We start from the raw sequence: 18,487 nt of genomic DNA, 5'->3' as shown, positions 1-18,487 counted from the left end.
TTTATGTGTAAAAAATTTTAAAAACTCCCACAAACCTTCAGAACCTCTCGTAATTAGCATGTTATAGCAGAATGTAATTTTGGAACTTCCTAATGTCTAAATGTGGAAGTTCTGTAAAGTCCAAGTGTGGAACATAAATCTAAAACTTCCTGTGTGGATTGAAAGTTTGAAACTTGATCTCAAAGGTGGTACTTTTAACTTCAGTGGGGGTACTAACCTTGAAAAGTAAGAGTTGATTGAATAGCAGCTTAGCACTTTAATGTGTTTGTCCTAAAAAATCCAAAGACATCTTCCACACCACGCTGCCTACTACTTGGGAATAACCCATGGCATCAATAGAACATTCATTTTATCATTGTGTTGAAATTAATCCTCCAACCCCTTCTTTCTCCTCTATGTGCACATCTGGAGGTATTTCCAAAGGTGTATCTGTGCCATCAGGATGCTACAGTTTAGCCATTGCTCTGCTGTGGTCAGGTTTCAGCTGCTGCGGAGTTCCTGTGTAGCAGTGTTGGTGCCATATGTCACATGAAAGCAAGTGTTTCACATGCAAACAACATGTTTGGCTGGAGGCTCTGTAGAGCTTGAACTGCAGTGGCTTGCTGGATCTCCTTACAAAAATAAAAAATAATCTAAAGAAGGGGAGGTTTTAGTGATGTTTAAAGGTGGGAGGGTTGCTCTTTGGGGTTTTGTTTTTAATAGAATGTTGTTTTACATGCGCCGCATATAAGGCATTTCAGACTTTGGAAAATTTAAAACACACTTCAGCAGTTGTTCTCTCTAATCCACTATTTGTATTTGGATAATAGAAAAAGTAGGCAACTGTCCATGCTACCAGTTTGTAAGTTTTGCAGTAATTGTTGCTTCTAATATTTTGCACTCTTAAACTGTGAAACATTTCTGTTTTAACTCCTGTGGCAGTACTAACCTTGAAAAATAAGAGTACTGGGGTGCCACTTAGTTTCTCCAAACCTTATTTGCTCTCATGTCTGGTGCATTTGTAGGGCCTTTGGAGCAGACACTGCTCTGTGTTTCTCTGATTTTGCCATGCTGCAAGCACTAACTGTGAGTGCAGAGGACCTTTTGAAAGCTTGACCCCTGGGCTTGCCTGCCTGACTTGGCAAGGAAAACACAGGAGAAAAGGTTGGCTGCCCTGCCCTGCTCAGACAGTTGAACAAATGCATCTCTTAAAAGTGCCTTCCTTCACTCAGGGATCACAGCAATGAGCTGGAAATAAATATCCATACCAAATAAACACCTGTTGTGATCAAAACACAATCAGGAAGATGAAGTGGTTTTTCACCAGTATGTTCAGAAGTTCTCAATCTATGCAGCTTTTCTGACCAACCTAAGGGGGAAATATGGATGGAAGCCATAGTTTTGAGGCAGATTCCTCTCCCTTTCCCATTGGAGGACTTCATGCTAGCACAGATTTGTACCTGCTGATAGACTATGGACTCAGTTTCTGGTCCAGTGAATACTGGAAGCTCACTAATGCCACATCTAACTTGTTTTCCCACCTATTCTTTTCTCTGAGGTGGAGTTTGTCCATGATCTTTCCAAAGTCTTGCTAGCTCAGCAACCCATATTCCACCCCAGTCTGGAGCTCTGAAGATTTCATTGTAGTGAAAATAGCTCATGAATGGTATGTATCACACACCAGGTGCTGTATTTCAGATATTCTGTAAGATTTCTATATTCACCATTTTTCAATTTGTTAAACAAGGAACTGCTGAAACATGCTGTTCATACTTAGTGATTCTCTTTTTTGACAAGTCTGTGGGTTTTTTCTCTCAAAATGCATTATTTTGTTTCTAGTCTGAAAGTAAGAATTTAACAAACAGTGTAAGTATAACCAATAAGCTCAAGGTTTGGAAATTTTTGCCTACAATAGAGAGTAATTGCCATTTTTATTAATGTTGTATTACGGTGTCTTAGCTCGCATCTGCTAAAATTCGCACCTTTAATTTTAACTGTTTATACACTTTTGTTAAACCTTTATGCAGTGTTTTTGCCAATGACCTTCAACCATTCCACATGACTGGACACCTTCACAAGGAAATGGGGATGGCTGGGCTGGTTTGTAGTCAGTAGTCTGCTGGTCAGGGCAGTGAGGGACCAAAACCTGAGAGCACACCATGGTGTGCACTGTCCCTGGGGGTAGGTGCAGTGCTCTGCCACTAAGGGTGCTGGGAGCCACTTCCATATGTGAATCCCACAGTTTTCTTTCATCAACAAATGGAGCTAAGTGCTTTAACAACTCCAGAAAATACAGCTATGAATAGGAAGTTTCACTCTCATGCAACAGTCTTCATTAGTAGCAATGAAAAAAATGGAATTACCTAGTTAAATTATAAAAATAGCTAGTTGGATCTGGCAGTGCCAGCGTGGTGATTTCTAAAGCTCAGTTTCAGTTTCCAAAATATTAAGGCTATTCTGTCACTTGAAACCTTTTATCTATGTTTGTATGAAGTGGAAAGAGACTGAAAGTCCTTTGTCCCATGTGTTCATCTCAAAAAGCCTTTGAAACTCTTATGTTAACTATTTGAAGTTCAGAAACAGAAGGAAAATTTCAAGATAATATAAACAGCTCCAAGGAGAAAATGTCTTTAACTCATGACTAAACAAGCAAACATATATTTTCTGTTTCAAAAAGATGACTGAACTTTTTCATGCCAGGAAAAATAAATCCATCTGATTTTGCTTTAAGCTGTCCTCTTTTTCAAATGCAGTGAGGGGCTCCAGTTCCTTTGGATGATGTAATTCAACTGTTCTGCTTGAGTTCTGCTCCCTGTTGATGTCATGTCGCTGCTAGCCAACTATTCAAAGAGAAAAGCAACTTCTAGTTTAGACTGGAGCACGAGGAGGCTGAGGTTTATAACAACCCAGCATCACCCGGCATGCCGGGTTAGATGCTCCCAGGCAGAGCCCAGCTTTAAGAGAAGCTTCGTCCACTGTGGACCCCCCTGCCTGCAGGTGGGTGGCACTCCAGGGTGGCTGGTGACAGCAGTGCTGGCACAGCAGGTATGTAGGGGCCAGGGCAAGGGGGTGTCTGGGGGTGGTGTGCTGAGGTCCTTCGGGGAAAGAAGCTGAGAGAAATACATGGCTATTTTGGGACAGAAGTTCAGCTGAGAGGCCTCTGAAAGCAGGGAATCTCTGCAGACTGAGCTGGAGGTTGCCATGCCTCTCCTCAACTGCTTTTGACTAACTCCTCCCAACTTTTCTTCAGCTCCAGTATTCCATTCCCAAATGAGTGAACAGCTTCTTGCAATAACTTACTGTCTGCTCCTCTCTGGTCTTCTCAATATCCAAAGTATAGTTCCTCTGTGCCGCAATGAGGTCTAAAGTTACATGTAGTGGGTGGTTAGGAATGTGCTTAGATGGGGTTGAGAAACATTCTGGGATCATGGTTGAGCTCACCTGTGTCTACACTATGTTGATGAAACTGAACATCAGCTGTTTGCTGGTGCTGGGGAGGGTGGCAGAAGGAAAGGACCACCTGTAGGACCCAGATTGCTGGCCCCAGGCAGCAGGATGATTTCTCTGCTTGCTTGGCACACTGTGAGCTACAAGACTGTAGCCCTGGGAGGGGGCTGCCTTTATACCCCATGGAGTCCAATGTCCTGAGACTCTTACTTGTGGAAGTGACATGACTGGAGACACAGTGGGGGATAAAGGGCCAAGCTGTCATGCACGTATTTTCATTTAACATGCTTATTTTCTTTGAGACTCTCAACTTAGCAGGGATCAGACAGGATTTTCTTGTACCTTCAGAAAGGTGCATAAGCCCAGCCTACGTAATGGAGGGTGATGGATTGTGCCAAACCTTTCACCTGAGCCCTGTGCATAGACTGGGCTCCCCGCAAGGGCAGGCATGCGTGTGGTCACACGGCTTTGAAATCGGAGCTGGCTTTGCTCAGTGGCAGCACAGAGCACGGCTGTAGGAGCTTGGTACAATGAGAGGCTCATTAAGTTACAGGACTTTTGTCAGCTACAAACGACCTTGATGGGGATGCTTTAGCCCAGGAAGGCATCTGCATCCAACTGTGTATGTGTGCTCCTCTCTGGCAGACTCCTCCACCCCCGTGGGCAAGGGCAATGAGGAGGGGAAGGCAGTGCTGCTGCCTGGAGAGCACAGCCTTTGCTGCCCTGGGGAAGCTCATGGTGATCAGCCCTCTCTTAAGATCAGGGGTGGGAGTGGTAGCAGCAAACTCAGCATCTGCATCCCTGTGACTGCCACTTCTATGTTTTTTATGGCAAGGGAATTAAACATTTCTTCCCATCTGAGAGAGGAGATGAGAATTCACATGCATGTTATGAGAGGAGGACAATGATGACATATAAGAAAAAGAATTCAAGTAGAAATAAGTGTCATGTCCTTCTTTGATTTATGTGGTGTTGCCAGGAGGGGAGGAGCAGTGCGGGGTGGGCTGGGAACTGTGGAGTTTTGGGGACAGGCTGCTTGTGCATGAGGTCTGTTTGATCTCCATAGTCTTCATTTTCCTCTTAAGCAGGACAAGATGTGGGCGGATAAGAAAGGGTGGTAAGAAATCCTAACACATCTTACTGGTGGCTATTTTGTAGAGGGATATCTGGCATCAGATTCCTTCCTGTTAAGAAACAAAGAAACACATTGCCATCATGGAAAACCACTTCAGGCTGGAAACAAGGCAAGGGAAGGGTACTCTGGGCCCTTCTTCCTGAGGTCGGTGGAAAGGCTTTCCTTCTCTGCAAAGGCAGCAAGAGAGGGCCCATAATTAGCCTAGGTGGGTGATCTTTTTCCTGATCCCTCCAGGAAACTGCACGCAAATATTGTTGTGCTCTTCCTCTTACTTTGTTAGGATATAAATAACTGAGGAAATGGCTTTATTTATCACTGTCACATAACTGTCCACCATTTAACTTTGAACTTTAGATAGATATTCAGGACTTAGCAAAATTTTATACCATATCTTTGATTGCCTTGTGTTATCATAAAAAGCAAAGACAGTGATTTGCACATTTAACTATATAGATAATAATTAACTTGCAATCGGGATAAATACCTGCATCCAGGACCCATTCACTCACTGGTCCTCTGCCTTCTATTTGAAAAGAGCAAGGACATTTTCTCAACACACACAACCTACCCAACCTGTGCCAGATTTAAACCAACACCTTAGTTGGCTAGTCAGGACACAACAGTATTAGCTGGCTAGTCCAGGACACATGTCCAGGAATCTGGAAGAAATATTTTGAGAAATACCTGTAATATAAATGTTCAACTTTTTTATTTTTAGTAGTTTTATGTTTTATGTGCACATTATGTATTATATTTTTCTAATGTGTATATGAAGACACAGAATCTACTGATAAAGTTTTATCTATCCTGAGCTTGGATGGATTCCTAATTTCTTCTTCTGTTTCCACCTGTGCCTTTTGGAGGCTAGTTAACTACACTTGCTAAAAGGGAAAACACTGCTATTCCCTTACCTCATCTCTGAGCTTGATGTCTTTCCTTACAGCCTCTGATTTCAGATGCATTTTCTAGTACTGATTCCCAGCAGCAGCTTTCTGATTCCTGGTAATGATGCCAGGTAAATGTGACCTGTGCACATGTGACTTTGTAAAGGCCAGAAGGGACTCACTGCTATATATATGTCACCAGAATTATTTTCCCTTTTGTTATTAATGAGAAGCCCATGAATAGTTCACTTTGGAATCAGCTGAGACTGCCAGCTTGACTCCAGTTGCCTTGCCAGCAGCAGGTATCTGTGCACAGAAGTGTCCTCAAAGCAGTGCTGAGCAAATTCCTAACACTTGATGGTTTCACCTTCTAATTTGTTGTGTCCCAGTTTAAACACTTGGCTTATTGCTCTGATCTTTGTGCTCTCTGTACAATCTTTGAGAGTATAATCTTTGTACTCTCTGCTATGCTTTATTTCCTGAGTCCATTGTCAGGTTCAAATTTCAAGGTAAGAATTTCTTTAGAAGGTCAGAACCTCCAGTTTAATTGTGCAAGATGCTCTTTACCTGAGCCTCAGAGCTATGTATGACTTTTCAACTGGTTTACAGTAATTTTGGTGACTTTCATATATTATTTTTGAGCATAAGAATTGGACAAGGCCAGTGACAACCTTTTCCCATTGTGTCCTGATGGGTTAATTTCTTTCAGATCAGGTGAGAGGTTCATAGGTAGATCATAAATACTCGATCTCTGTTCCTGAAAGCAAAGGTCACTGCATTAAAGCAATGAGGTGAATGTAGGAGTGGATCCAGTGGAAGTCATTCTTCAGAAAAACCAGCTGCTGGATGTCAGAAAGGACTTCCTCCAAAACTGGGTAAGTCCATTTTTTTTCATGTTCTTTGATTTTTTTTTTCTTGTAATGTACCACTATGACTAGTTTTTGTTCCTAGCACTGTTTCTGCATCCTGCAAATGCAGGTAATCTATAATAGATGTGTCTTTAGATAACCATCTACCCATCCAGGGAGCATTTCTAACTTGATGAAACAGATGAGCTGTTACGTGACGCAGTAGCTCAACAAATAATCTTCCTTTGTACCTAAATGAAACCAGTTCTGTCATTATTCAGGGTGACTGCAGTATTTGGATAGGAATCCTTTAAAAAAAGAAAAAAAGGGGCCTGCAGATGTTCTGAGAAGCATTTGGCAAACTCAGAAATGGCATTATGAGATGGGTTATTACATGGGAGAGAGTTAATATCACCTCTCCAGCAGGGAAAGGCAATTCTTTGAATATCTGCTCTTCAAATGGAGAAAGTAGGCAGTGCTGAACTAGCTCACAAGATAAGAAAATGTTGAGTGAATGTTCTCCATAATTCTATTTCAGATTTTGCTAAATTTTTCCTTTCATTAGGCTTTCATCTACAGTTATAACCCTTCCCTGTGTGGTTGCTGAACCACCAAGCTTCAATGCTGTCCCTGTTCTGAGGAAGTCAGGCTCTGAGGGTTAAGAAATATCTGCCCCAAAAAGAAATATCAAAAAAATGCAGAAAGAAGTCATTGCTTCTGCACTTTCCACATCTCTTAATATTATAAAATGGCAAGTTTTTTTAATACTAATCAGAGCATGGAAACCTATCAGGTAAGGGCTTTCCCATTTACAGTGGCTGCTGTTGCTGGTTCACTGTTGCTGTCCTCTCATGATAGGACAGATAAAATTTTCTTTCTAGTATTTTATGTTTTATGAATTAAGTGGGTACAAAGCCCATAACTGTTCAGAACTTTGCCTTTGCAAAACAAACATGGAATTTTGGGAAGTATGTCACACTGCTCCACACTCTCATAGTTTCTCAGATGTTTTAATTTTTCATTCTCTTCTCTCTTTGCAGTGGGTTGAGAGCAGTAGACACCTCTCTCCTCTCCCATCACTACAACGGGTTTTTTGGTTTCCCAGTCAGGGTGATATCCAGGTAATACTTATATTATGACAGTAGTTGTCATAATATGATGTTTGGTCACTAAAATTGTCTGTAGCCATGAATCATACACTGATTTTTCTTTTTTTTTTAATTTTTTAAAATAATCCTCTTGCCTTCATAACAGCAAGGCCACTGCTGTTACAATTTACAATGTAAGCCAAGTGTCTTCAAAAGCGCTATTCAGCTGAGCTGAAATCCAGTTTATTGTGTCACAGACTCTAAAGGCAAGACTCCTCCTTTCTAATCTTTCTGAATATTCATCTTGGGTTCTGTGTAGAAATTACAAGCCTGACTTTTCACTGGTATGGATGAGGTAGACAAGAACAGGGAAGAGGAATAATGCTAGGACCTTTTTCATGTGATTATGGACCTGTGTCACCATCCTTACTGTGATAGATGTGCAAAAACTGAATCCATGAGAGGAAAGAATCAAGCTGGTTCCATTTCCTTTCCAAGCAGCTCTTTGATTTCTGTTGGAAGTACAGAAAGTCTGAAAGCCAAGGACAGATCCTTAACCAGTCCTCAGAGAACACAACACACTTTTTCTTTCTGGCAGTGATTTTTGGATTCCTCCTTTTGGCAGTGTCTGAGATCAGTTCTCTGTGAGGTGCTTTCAGCACACCCAAGGAAGTTATTGATGGCTTTCAGGTAGAGGTGATCCTCGTGGGATCAAGGACACTGGGTGAAGGCTGAGAGCAAGAAAATAAAGCTGCAGAGATACATGTCACATTTTCATCCTGAAGCTAGAGATGTATTTTTAAAGGGTGAGATCAAGCAAGTTAAAAATAAAGTTGGTGAAATTAAAGTGCAAAGTGCAAGCAAAAGGAAATGAAAGTATTACATTGGGTGTGGTATTGAATCTTGTACCTGTTGGTGCTGAGTTTCCTATATACACTGGGCATGTGAGTGGTTTTTGTAGGTGGCCTGGCAGATCTCTTCAGCTCTCAGCAGCCTACTGTGGTTTCTGACTTCCTAGGTGACCATGGGCACCGAATATGAAAAAGATCATATCAAAAAGCTGCAGGAGCAGCGTATGTCCATGCAAAAGAAAACCTTCACCAACTGGATGAACAACGTCTTCTCCAGGAATAATGTAGGTAGCTCCTTCAATTTGAAGATTTTTTTGTTTTATTTTATTTTACAAACTGTATCTTTTTTTTTTATGTTATTTTTAATGTATTTTTTTCTGAATGTTGTCAAATGCAAGCAAGGAAGGATTTGACTAATTAGAGTGCTCCATCTTCTATATTTTACCTCACATCTGTCTCCTTTGTCCATGGTACCTCTGAAATCAATCTTCTCTGAAATCAAGGTTAATTTTGTAGACTGTATAACTCCATCATCACATTGTGATGTCCATTTTACATTGGTGATCCTCTCAGAGGAAAATCCTTATTTGCTTCTTTTACCTGTAAATAAATTATCTGCAGACATCAGAGTTTCCCCAGGCAATGCTCAATTATTAATTGCCTGGCCAAAAATTCTGACTTTGTGCTTTGCCTGATTAGTTCAGTTAGAGTTGCTGCTCAAAAGCTCTGAAAAATTACCCTTAATTTTGGGGAATTTCAGACATATTGCCATGCAAGTACAGATCAGTTTGTTTTCTCTAGCTCTCAGACTTCAAAAAATCTTCAGAGCTAGTGTGCAGTCGATATGTATGCGGAAGGTAATGCCAGCATATTCCAGTCTCCAGACTTACTGCAGATAAAATTTCAGGCACAAATGATGTAGCTATGGCACAGAAAGGAATGATGTCATCCAAACCAATTCCATTTTCTGGAGTCTGTAGTAGGTAGTAATGAAAATGGATGCTGGGAACACCAAGCAGGACTAGGCCACTGGGTCCACTGTAGCTCATCACCGTATTTCAGTACCAGATGTGTTTTTTCAGTGTAATGTTTTAAGTATGTGATTTGTAGAAAGGCAGCTGGAGAGCACAACAAACTTTCAAATTTATTTTTCATAACGGTAGTGAACAAGCGCAACACATACTTGTTTTGCCTCCTGCAGAAAGTTAGGTTTTCATGGTGTAGGAAATTAGTTCTCTTTAGCTGTAGACATTTACTTTCTCATTTTAAAAATGCCTTCAAGTTCAGAGATAAAAATGCCCGTCTGAAGTTCCTGCAATGTACTTGTTCACATATCATAAAAGTCTGGGGAACAAAGCCTGGGAGAGCTTTCCAAGCCATATACGGTAGAGACAGCACAGAGCTTATCTAGGTCTTCCTGGCAGCTTAGTCCCAGCTTTCCGAGGCACGCTTTGAGGTGATTGGATCATACATTGGACACTGCAGTGTTCTCAATTATACTGTTGACTACTTCAACTTTAGCACTAAGGATGCTATTGGATTGAATTTGTTAAGCTATTAGTGACTGGTATTTTTAAGAGAAGAATGAGGCAGCAAAGTTATTAAAACAACAGCTGGGTGAGACATAAAGCAGATATATGAACCCTGTCTTTTTACAAATTCAAACTGAAGTATTCTTCATTTATGGAAGTGTCATAACATATAACAGCTCAAACTTTTTTTTTTATTATTATTGTAGTACATCATAGAGAGAATTTTAACTTTTATTAAATGTGCAAAAGAATAAAGTTGTCAGCTAAACAGGGAGTTGTTTTTATGGAGTTAATCAGTGGAGCAATATTTTCCTTTTTTTTCCTTTTCCTTTTCCTTTTCCTTTTCCTTTTCCTTTTCCTTTTCCTTTTCCTTTTCCTTTTCCTTTTCCTTTTCCTTTTCCTTTTCCTTTTCCTTTTCCTTTTCCTTTTCCTTTTCCTTTTCCTTTTCCTTTTCCTTTTCCTTTTCCTTTTCCTTTTCCTTTTCCTTTTCCTTTTCCTTTTCCTTTTCCTTTCCCTTTCCCTTTCCCTTTCCCTTTCCCTTTCCCTTTCCCTTTCCCTTTCCCTTTCCCTTTTCCCTTTCCCTTTCCCTTTTCCCTTCCCCTCTTCTCTTCTCTTCTCTTCTCTTCTCTTCTCTTCTCTTCTCTTCTCTTCTCTTCTCTTCTCTTCTCTTCTCTTCTCTTCTCTTCTCTTCTCTTCTCTTCTCTTCTCTTCTCTTCTCTTCTCTTCTCTTCTCTTCTCTTCTCTTCTCTTCTCTTCTCTTCTCTTCTCTTCTCTTCTCTTCTCTTCTCTTCTCTTCTCTTCTCTTCTCTCCCTTTTTTTTGATGGAAAAGATTATTTACTGTAATTGCAAAATCACAGTAAATTATTCTTGGGTGTGTGGTATGATTTTAATGTCACTCTAGATGGCAAGTGGCATGATGCCAAAAGGAAACACCCAAAGCAAGTTCTTGTTAGGTCAGAGTACAGACTGTATCATGTTGTATCACCTAAGCACAGGGTGACCTCATTACTGGCAGCAGTAAGACACATTTTTTAAGTGATCCTAACCTTTCACTTAGTGTGAGACTGTGGCTAAAAATATGGAGACTTTGGGTGGTAGTGCAGGTCCAAGCAGGACGTGACAAACTTTGTTGAGACTATGGAGTATAAAATGAGTCATTGAATGGGATTATCAGCTCAACTTTTAAATGAAATGTACAGCTCGGAATAAAATTATTCTGATATAATAAAAGATTAACTTGAATTGGAATTAAAAAAGTCAGCATTTCCAAAAGGTTTGATTTTGAAAATGCTCAATTTTTTTTTATTTTTCAAAATCTCCCTGTTTTTTTTTTTTATTCCATTGTGGGTTTGCATTTTTGTTTGGTTGTTGGGGTTTTTTTAACTTCAGACTACTTTCATAATTAATGTAAATCCTCCCACAAATCCATTTTTTTCTGAATTAAGACTCACTGCTCAGTGGATATATGCACTGTCGTAGAGAAGACTCAATGAAACATCAAGAAGGTGTTGTTTGTTTCATTTTAGAAGTAGAGGGCTCTCTGTGCCAAATGTTAAGCTGGACTCTGTATTGCCTGGCTGGTCTTTACAGGTAAAGATTGAGATAGAAGATATTTACACAGATTTGAAGGATGGCATCTCTCTCATGAAACTCCTTGAGCTTCTCTCTGGAGAAGATTTGCCCAAACCAAGCCGGGGAAAGATGAGAGTGCATTTTCTAGAGAACAACAGCAAAGCCATCACATTTCTGAAATCCAAGGTAAGTTAATATTGATATTAGAGATCACAACAATTTATATATGTTATTAATTAATTAAAGCATCATGTTCATTGTGGTTTCCCCCTCTAGTATACAATAACATATCCTCTGAAGACAGGCCAGTAATTTTATTAAAATAAAAATAAAAACAAAACTTTAATTTCTTTTTTATTTGAGTAATGTGTCTTAGAAACAGCTAATATTCCTCTCCTCTTCTTTCCTCTCCTTAACCACCAGTTTTCAAAAAACATATATTGGAACTTTAAATTTTTGAGACCACTATCCCTTTGCCAGGCTTTTGCCGAAATTTATCATGAGCTGATATAGGAGCTTGCAGGTCTGTGGACTGATGAAAAGATGTAAACATTAAACCTCTTTGCTTAAGAAAATGACCTGAACACCCTCTCCAGTAATAGTTTGTTACACTGAAAACTGGACATGAGCGCATTTATGCTGAACAGATACTGGTTTATTAGCAGGTACAAGTAAAAGTGATTGGTCCTGAGAATATCGTAGATGGTGACAGAACCTTAATCCTGGGCCTTATCTGGATCATCATACTTCGATTTCAGATATCATCTATCAAACTTGATAAGGTAAACTGTATCTTTGTCTTTTTTCTTGTGCAGTTGTGTTTTTTTTCCTCAAAAGGACAGAACGGTGACTTGGAGATAGAAACTACATTCATGTTCTTCACCCTCTTCTACAAATTTTTTACGGACTCTTGACTTCCTGTCGAACTTCTCTGTCAATAGTTCCCTCTAGATTTGAGCACATGTTTTTTAAAATTTAACACGTACTCGAAGAACATGAAAAACAAGATTCTATAAAGAAACATCTATTATGAAATCGAAGTCAATAATTGCTTACAGTAGACCTGAATACATCGTGTTTTGTTTCTCAATTCTATTTCACAGCTAAGAAAGCAAATAAACTGAACTTTCCTTTCTGCTTGATTTCTACAGCCCTTACAGAAGAGAAACATTTAAAAATTTTCAGTACCTGCATTTTACCTAATAGTTTCTGCATTCATTAAATTCACTTTTTTTAATAGAAATCTTCTATTTTCATGTTAAATTTTTCTACCCTTATGACAGATACAGTCTGTAAGTTGTGAGTTTGAGGGGATCTGTGAATTGAAAATAGTAATATGAAGTGACCTTTGGGAACATTAAGTGTAAAGTCACTGATAATATTTTCATATATTGTTGACACCGATTTTTCTTTTTCCCTGTTCTCTTCACAGGAGGAATTTGGAGGTAGAGCTGATGTTCTATTTGCCAATGAAGCCTTATTGCTATGGTGTCAGCATAAAACTGCCAGCTATTCCAATGTGAGTGTGAAGGACTTCTCCAAAAGTTGGAGTGATGGGCTGGCCTTCAATGCACTCATACATGCTCACAGGTAAGAGTTGATGGATCACTTCAGGCAGAGTTGCTCATTGCTATTTCTAGGTCTGACACAAGTTGTCCCAGGGTCTGAATTACAAGTTTTTGTCAAGAAACTGTCAGATAGTCTCTGCCCTTTCTCACTGAAGACCTTTCTTAAATGGGTTTTCTCTCCTTGAAAGGAAGGACCAAAAGCTCCTGCTTGGAGGCTCCTTTAGTTGGGTATAATATTGAATTTCCAGTGGAATATCACATATCTGAACAATACTGCCCATTTAGCCCCACAGTCATGTTCCCATTGCTCCTTTTCTAAAGTTTTTTTTCAGGCAGTGTTTTTATTGTATGAACTTTTATTGTATGAACTTCCTGTTCAATTGTAATAGAGTAAGCAACTTCTCAGTCTCTTCCTTTATCCCTTCTCTGTCCTTTTGAAAAAGACTGAAGGAAATAACCAAAAGCAGGAGAGAGAAACCACCTATGGTAACTTTGAACACTTATTTGTCCTCAACAGTTCTGCAATATCTTATAGGGGATACCGTAGTGGGATTGTGCAACTTCCCCAGCTGGGAGTCACCTCCCTTCTCACAGCTGTCTCTCTAGTGAGCTTTGGTTCTCACCCTTTGGGAAGAGGAGAAATAAGGGCAGACATTTGCTAGGAGTGGCAGTTCAATTTCATAGAAGACAATTTTCTTCCTGCTATGTAGGCAAGGGGCAATGTTCTTGAATGAAGTTCAGGGTCAAAGTAATTCCAGTGTTAATGTCACATAACATTAACAGTTATGTGACTATTAACTTAGTCTCATAAACCGTTTATGGTTTATGATCTGAAAGAACTTACTACAAACATAAATCCTCCTTCATTTCCATTTCCTTTTTTCTCCTTTCCCAGGCCTGATCTTATCCACTATAGCTCACTGCGGCAGGACCAGCCCATTAAAAACCTGAACAATGCCTTTGATGTTGCTGAGAAAGAGTTTGGAATCAGCAAACTGCTAGATGCTGAGGATGTGGCCGTGCCCTATCCAGATGAGAGATCCATCATGACCTATGTGTCACTCTATTACCACTACTTCTCTAGACTGAAACAAGGCCAGACAATACAAAAGAGACTTAACAAAGTAAGTGCATTGCTATTTCTGGAAGTTAAAAGTTAAAAATGTAAAGCTAAATTTAATTTGGAAGTGTGGGGGTTTTGTGCAAGCTCAACTTAGGATCATTTGAACAGAATCAAAAGGCACGGCCATCTGAAAGACCTTGTTCCTTGACACTTGTACCCAGAGCCTGTACACTCTCTGATCTCCAAGAGGGTTGCAGTTGTCTCACTAAATATCAATTCCTTTTTGACCTCATAGTTCCTGTTTGAGAGCTGATATGGTTCCAAGGCAGCTTGAGGCATAGAGATCTCAACAATATGGGGAGAATATTAAGACTTATAATAATATTAAGGGCAAAAGCAGACCTAGTCAACACTTTTCTCATTTAATAGAAATGATGATCCCTTCTTCCATGGAACTACTTTGGATTTTGCTTTCCTTTGAAAATCCTCATCCCTTCTTTCTAACTCCTTAGGTGGAAAATGAAAAAAAAAAGTAACCAAATAAATGAAACAAAACCAAAACCACCACCAACAACAACAAATCAAATTGAGAGAATGCTAGCTAAATTGGCTAAATTTAAATAGTTTTAATTTAATTTTTATTAATTTTTTATTAAATTTAGCCAAGTTAAATTTAGCTAAGTTAATTTTTTTTTCTGTTTCCACATACAATTCACCTCATATAAAATCATGAGCTATATTAAAAATTTCTTGCATCCCACTGATGGAAAACTAAAGGAATTTTGTAGTGGTTCCTCCAAAGACCACTTCCCTTGAGAGAATTTCTCTTCTATCTCCAGAGAAATCTGTTCTTGTTTTGACAGAATTACAAAAGAAATAGCCTGCTGAAAACCTACACATCCAGGATGGGTCCTATGAACATCTGGATTTGGCAAACTTCCTGTGCAGTTGAGAGGGGAAATACATTGCTTAGAGAGAGGAACAAAAATCCACACTGAGGCTTCCTTGGTGGTGACAAGGTGAAAAGGTTTTGCAAAGCAGGGTTTGTTCAGCTAAAAATGTGGTCTAGGACAAGGATTAGATGATCCTGTAGTGTGGCTATCCACAGCAGCAAGCCTGTTAATGTGGAAGGAGTGTCTGGAGAATGCTCTTTGTCAAAAGACCCAGTGTTAGGTAGTCCTGCAAGGAGCAGGAAGTTGGACTCGATGGTCCTTATGTGTCCCTTCAAACTAGAGATATCTAGGATTATATATATCAGAGCAGCATGTTCTCCAAAGAGATGCATTAGATGAGAGCAGGACTTGGAATTCAGTCAAAGTTTGGGCATCAGTGAGGAGCGTGGGCAGCAGGACTTCACAGCTCTACACATGGGTCACTGGATTTTCGCCAGGAAACGTTATTTATCTTTTGAGAAACATGAAATAATCGTTGAGTCCACAAGCATGTATTAGAGGAACTGTAAGGAGCAAGCAGGCCATAACTTTCGTAGTTTATGAATAAGCAGTTTGCTTACTCTATCCTTTTTCAATTCTCATTGTGCTCCACTGCTTTTTCCATTTTTTCATAGTTATTCTTTCTTTTCTGTCTCTCCATTTACCTGCTTCTTTTTCTCCCTTTGACTCCTTCCCTATTGTTAGCTTGTCTCTAATACTGCATTCCCATCTTCCTGCATTTCTGACACACACAGTCAGAAGGAGAAAGAAACAGATGTTAATCTCTTCATGTCCTTAGTCCCCTCGAATAGATGGCTCTGAATTTACTAATAGGATTGGGAGGGAAGCCTGAATGTGTCAAAGAAGCCTTTGAGTTCAGACTAAGTGTGTGACCAGGATGGCAGAGAGAAACAACTCCAGCAGATAAATCTCCTTTCCCTCTCCCATCTGAGATGACCATGCATTTGCTAGGATCTTTCAGCAAGAGCTGGGTTTGATGGCAGAAAATTTAGAAGGGAACTCTGATGTCATGGTCTGCATTTCCTGCACTAAAGGTTGGGGCTATTTTACTGTCTTACAAGACTGCAGCACTGAGTCATTGCCAAATGCACTCTCTGGTAGGCAAAAGCAGATTATCACTTGGAAGGACTGGGTCCTTTCTCAGTGCCATATCCCTCACTAATCTGCCTGGCTGGGCAGGCAAATTCAGCAGAATGATAGAGGCAGACAACATAGTTCAGCACTAAACCTGACATTTGCACGAGTGAAGATCTGTGTCTTTAATAAGTTAGGGTGAGGGAAAAAATAATGTAAAGAGGCAAAGATAGAAAAAATGTAAAATGGAAAGAAAGGATTATTTCAGTCTAGCACTTTTTATTTCATTAGGGATTTAATTCTAGATGTTTGCTCCAGTATTTACCTGAACTTGAAACAAAGGCAGGTCAGGCCACAAATGAAACAGATAAATGTCTTGGTCTTGAAAAGTTAGTATTAAATCAGAGTTAGCATCCTTACCAAAGCCCTGTTTGGCCAGAAAACGTTTTCTAGTAATTTTTATAAAGAGAAACAGTTCCAATAGAAGAGATTGAGAAGGGTCTGTTTTGATCATAATCTGCTGTGTGCACATGAGACAACCAGGATCTTGTCAGATGGTTTCCTAAGATCCTAAGTGGTGAAGCTGAAAGGGTGTAATTACACATTAGGCTAGAATTGTTTGGGGTTGAAGAATGAGACTGGTAAAAAAAAATCTGTTTTTTTTTTTTTTTGATTGTGAAACAAAAAATGTGAATCATGCTGTTTATTCCCAAATGTTTTCTTAAATAAAAACTGAAATGAAACATTAAATAATATTGATTTATCTTTGTTTTATGGAAGACTGTTCTAGGATTTCATCTAGCCTCAGATGTGACAGCTATCACCACATCAGTATAAAAATGTGATGGCTGCTGAAGATACTGCTTTCTGTTTGCCCACTGTGCTTCATTCTGTTTCTTATGTGGCGTGTCATTTTATATTCCCATCACAGATTGTGTTCTTCCTGAAGGAGATAGATGACTTGAAGTTTCAGTATGAGCAGATGGTCTCTGACCTCCTGAAATGGATAAAACAGAAGGTGATGGAACTGGATGACCGTCATTTCCCCAACTCTCTTCAGGAAATGTGGCTGCTCATGGCCAACTTTAAAACCTTCCGCACTGTGGAGAAACCCCCCAAATACCAAGAGAAGGGCATGATTGAAGCTCATCTCTTCAACATCAGGACCAAGCAGAGAGCCAACAACCAACGGCCATACTTGCCCCCAGAGGGGAAGATGCTGCAGGATGTGGAAAAGCACTGGATCATCCTGGAAAAGTCAGAGCACAACCGTGGGAAAGCACTGCAAAAGGAGATGCTGAGGCTGGAAAGGCTGGAACAGTTAGCCCAGAGGTTCCTGAAGAAGGCAGCCCTGCGCGAGTCCTACTTGGAAGACATGAGGAAAGTGATCGGGAAGCAGGACTTCTGGCCAGAGAGTGTGGACAGGATGGAGGCTGCCAGCAGGAAGCTGGAAGCCATTGTGGCAGATGTACTGCCCAGGAAGGAACGCTTCACAGCTTTGGATGAAATGGCCACTGTCATCAGCCAGGAGAACTATCACAGCAAAGATCAAATCTTGCACAAGTGAGTGATGGCTGAGAAACTGTGTAGTGGTGGAGTATTAGTTGAAACTCTGTGGTGTGGTGGAAGGAAATTAATTATAACTGTCAATCCTATCTTTGCTCCTCATGAGTAAAACTGTCAGGAATTTCTTCTACCTGTGAATAGTTTCAGCAAATAAGGCAAACACTTCATCTTCTTCAAAATTCTAACTTTTTTCCTTGAATGATCAAAGCCTCAGACCAGTTTCGGGTGAAAAATATTTTTAAGGTATTTTTGTTATTTATGAAAATATACCTACAAATTTCCACCAAATATTCTATCTGCCATCAAAAAATGCTTAGAGAGATACTATTTTTTCCCCAAATAAAAATATTTCTATTTCAGTCTGCAATCTGGGGAGAAATGAATTTGTTAAGGCATGGTATTCTCAGATTTACTCCATTTTGGAGCAAATATTGAGCAATTAAAAATTGTCTGATTATCTCATGTTATTATATAACCTGGTTTGTGAGTATCTAAGAATGCCATACAAATAACTTCTCTCATGGTATTTTAGTGCTTTTCTAAATTCAGACAAAATCGAGACCCTCTGTGAAAACTCAGAAAAACAGTTTAAAAAGAGTAAATCAAACTATGAGATCAGATCGTGACTTATGATATGGTTCAGATTATTGTTTTACTTTAAGCAGCCATTTAAAGAACACTTATTTGTTTCCAAGCCTTTCCAATTTATCAATAAAAAGCACTGTAGCAAACAAAAGGATGTTTTATGAACATCCTTAAAAACAATGTCTAAATTTTAAGAAGTCAATGACAGTTGATGTGCTAGTCAAAATTCCTGTAATAACATTTTTTTACCTGTTTTGTGTCCCTGGCCTGTCCTCTTACACTGATGTCGAGAGATTTGTGTGTTCATTTAGCCCCTCTAAAGCTGCAAGCACTGAGAATCC

General features: G+C 39.6%; 1 protein-coding gene across 1 annotated transcript in view; it reads left to right on the top strand.

Moving 5' to 3' along the window:
• The first annotated feature begins 6,234 nt into the window (after nt 1-6,234).
• SPTBN5 (spectrin beta, non-erythrocytic 5) overlaps nt 6,235-18,487 on the top strand; it is a 92,853-nt gene continuing 80,600 nt past the window's right edge. The window contains exons 1-8 of the mRNA XM_072930011.1: nt 6,235-6,320; nt 7,334-7,414; nt 8,400-8,516; nt 11,356-11,523; nt 12,000-12,119; nt 12,770-12,927; nt 13,801-14,029; nt 16,927-17,558. Coding sequence (XP_072786112.1) covers nt 8,406-8,516; nt 11,356-11,523; nt 12,000-12,119; nt 12,770-12,927; nt 13,801-14,029; nt 16,927-17,558 — 1,418 coding nt within the window. The 5' untranslated portion in view covers nt 6,235-6,320; nt 7,334-7,414; nt 8,400-8,405. The remainder of the gene's footprint in view (nt 6,321-7,333; nt 7,415-8,399; nt 8,517-11,355; nt 11,524-11,999; nt 12,120-12,769; nt 12,928-13,800; nt 14,030-16,926; nt 17,559-18,487) is intronic.

Source organism: Taeniopygia guttata, chromosome 5 (assembly GCF_048771995.1).
Source record: "Taeniopygia guttata chromosome 5, bTaeGut7.mat, whole genome shotgun sequence".
Taxonomy (NCBI): Eukaryota; Metazoa; Chordata; class Aves; order Passeriformes; family Estrildidae; genus Taeniopygia; species Taeniopygia guttata.
This window is presented reverse-complemented; position numbering and strand designations above follow the sequence as displayed.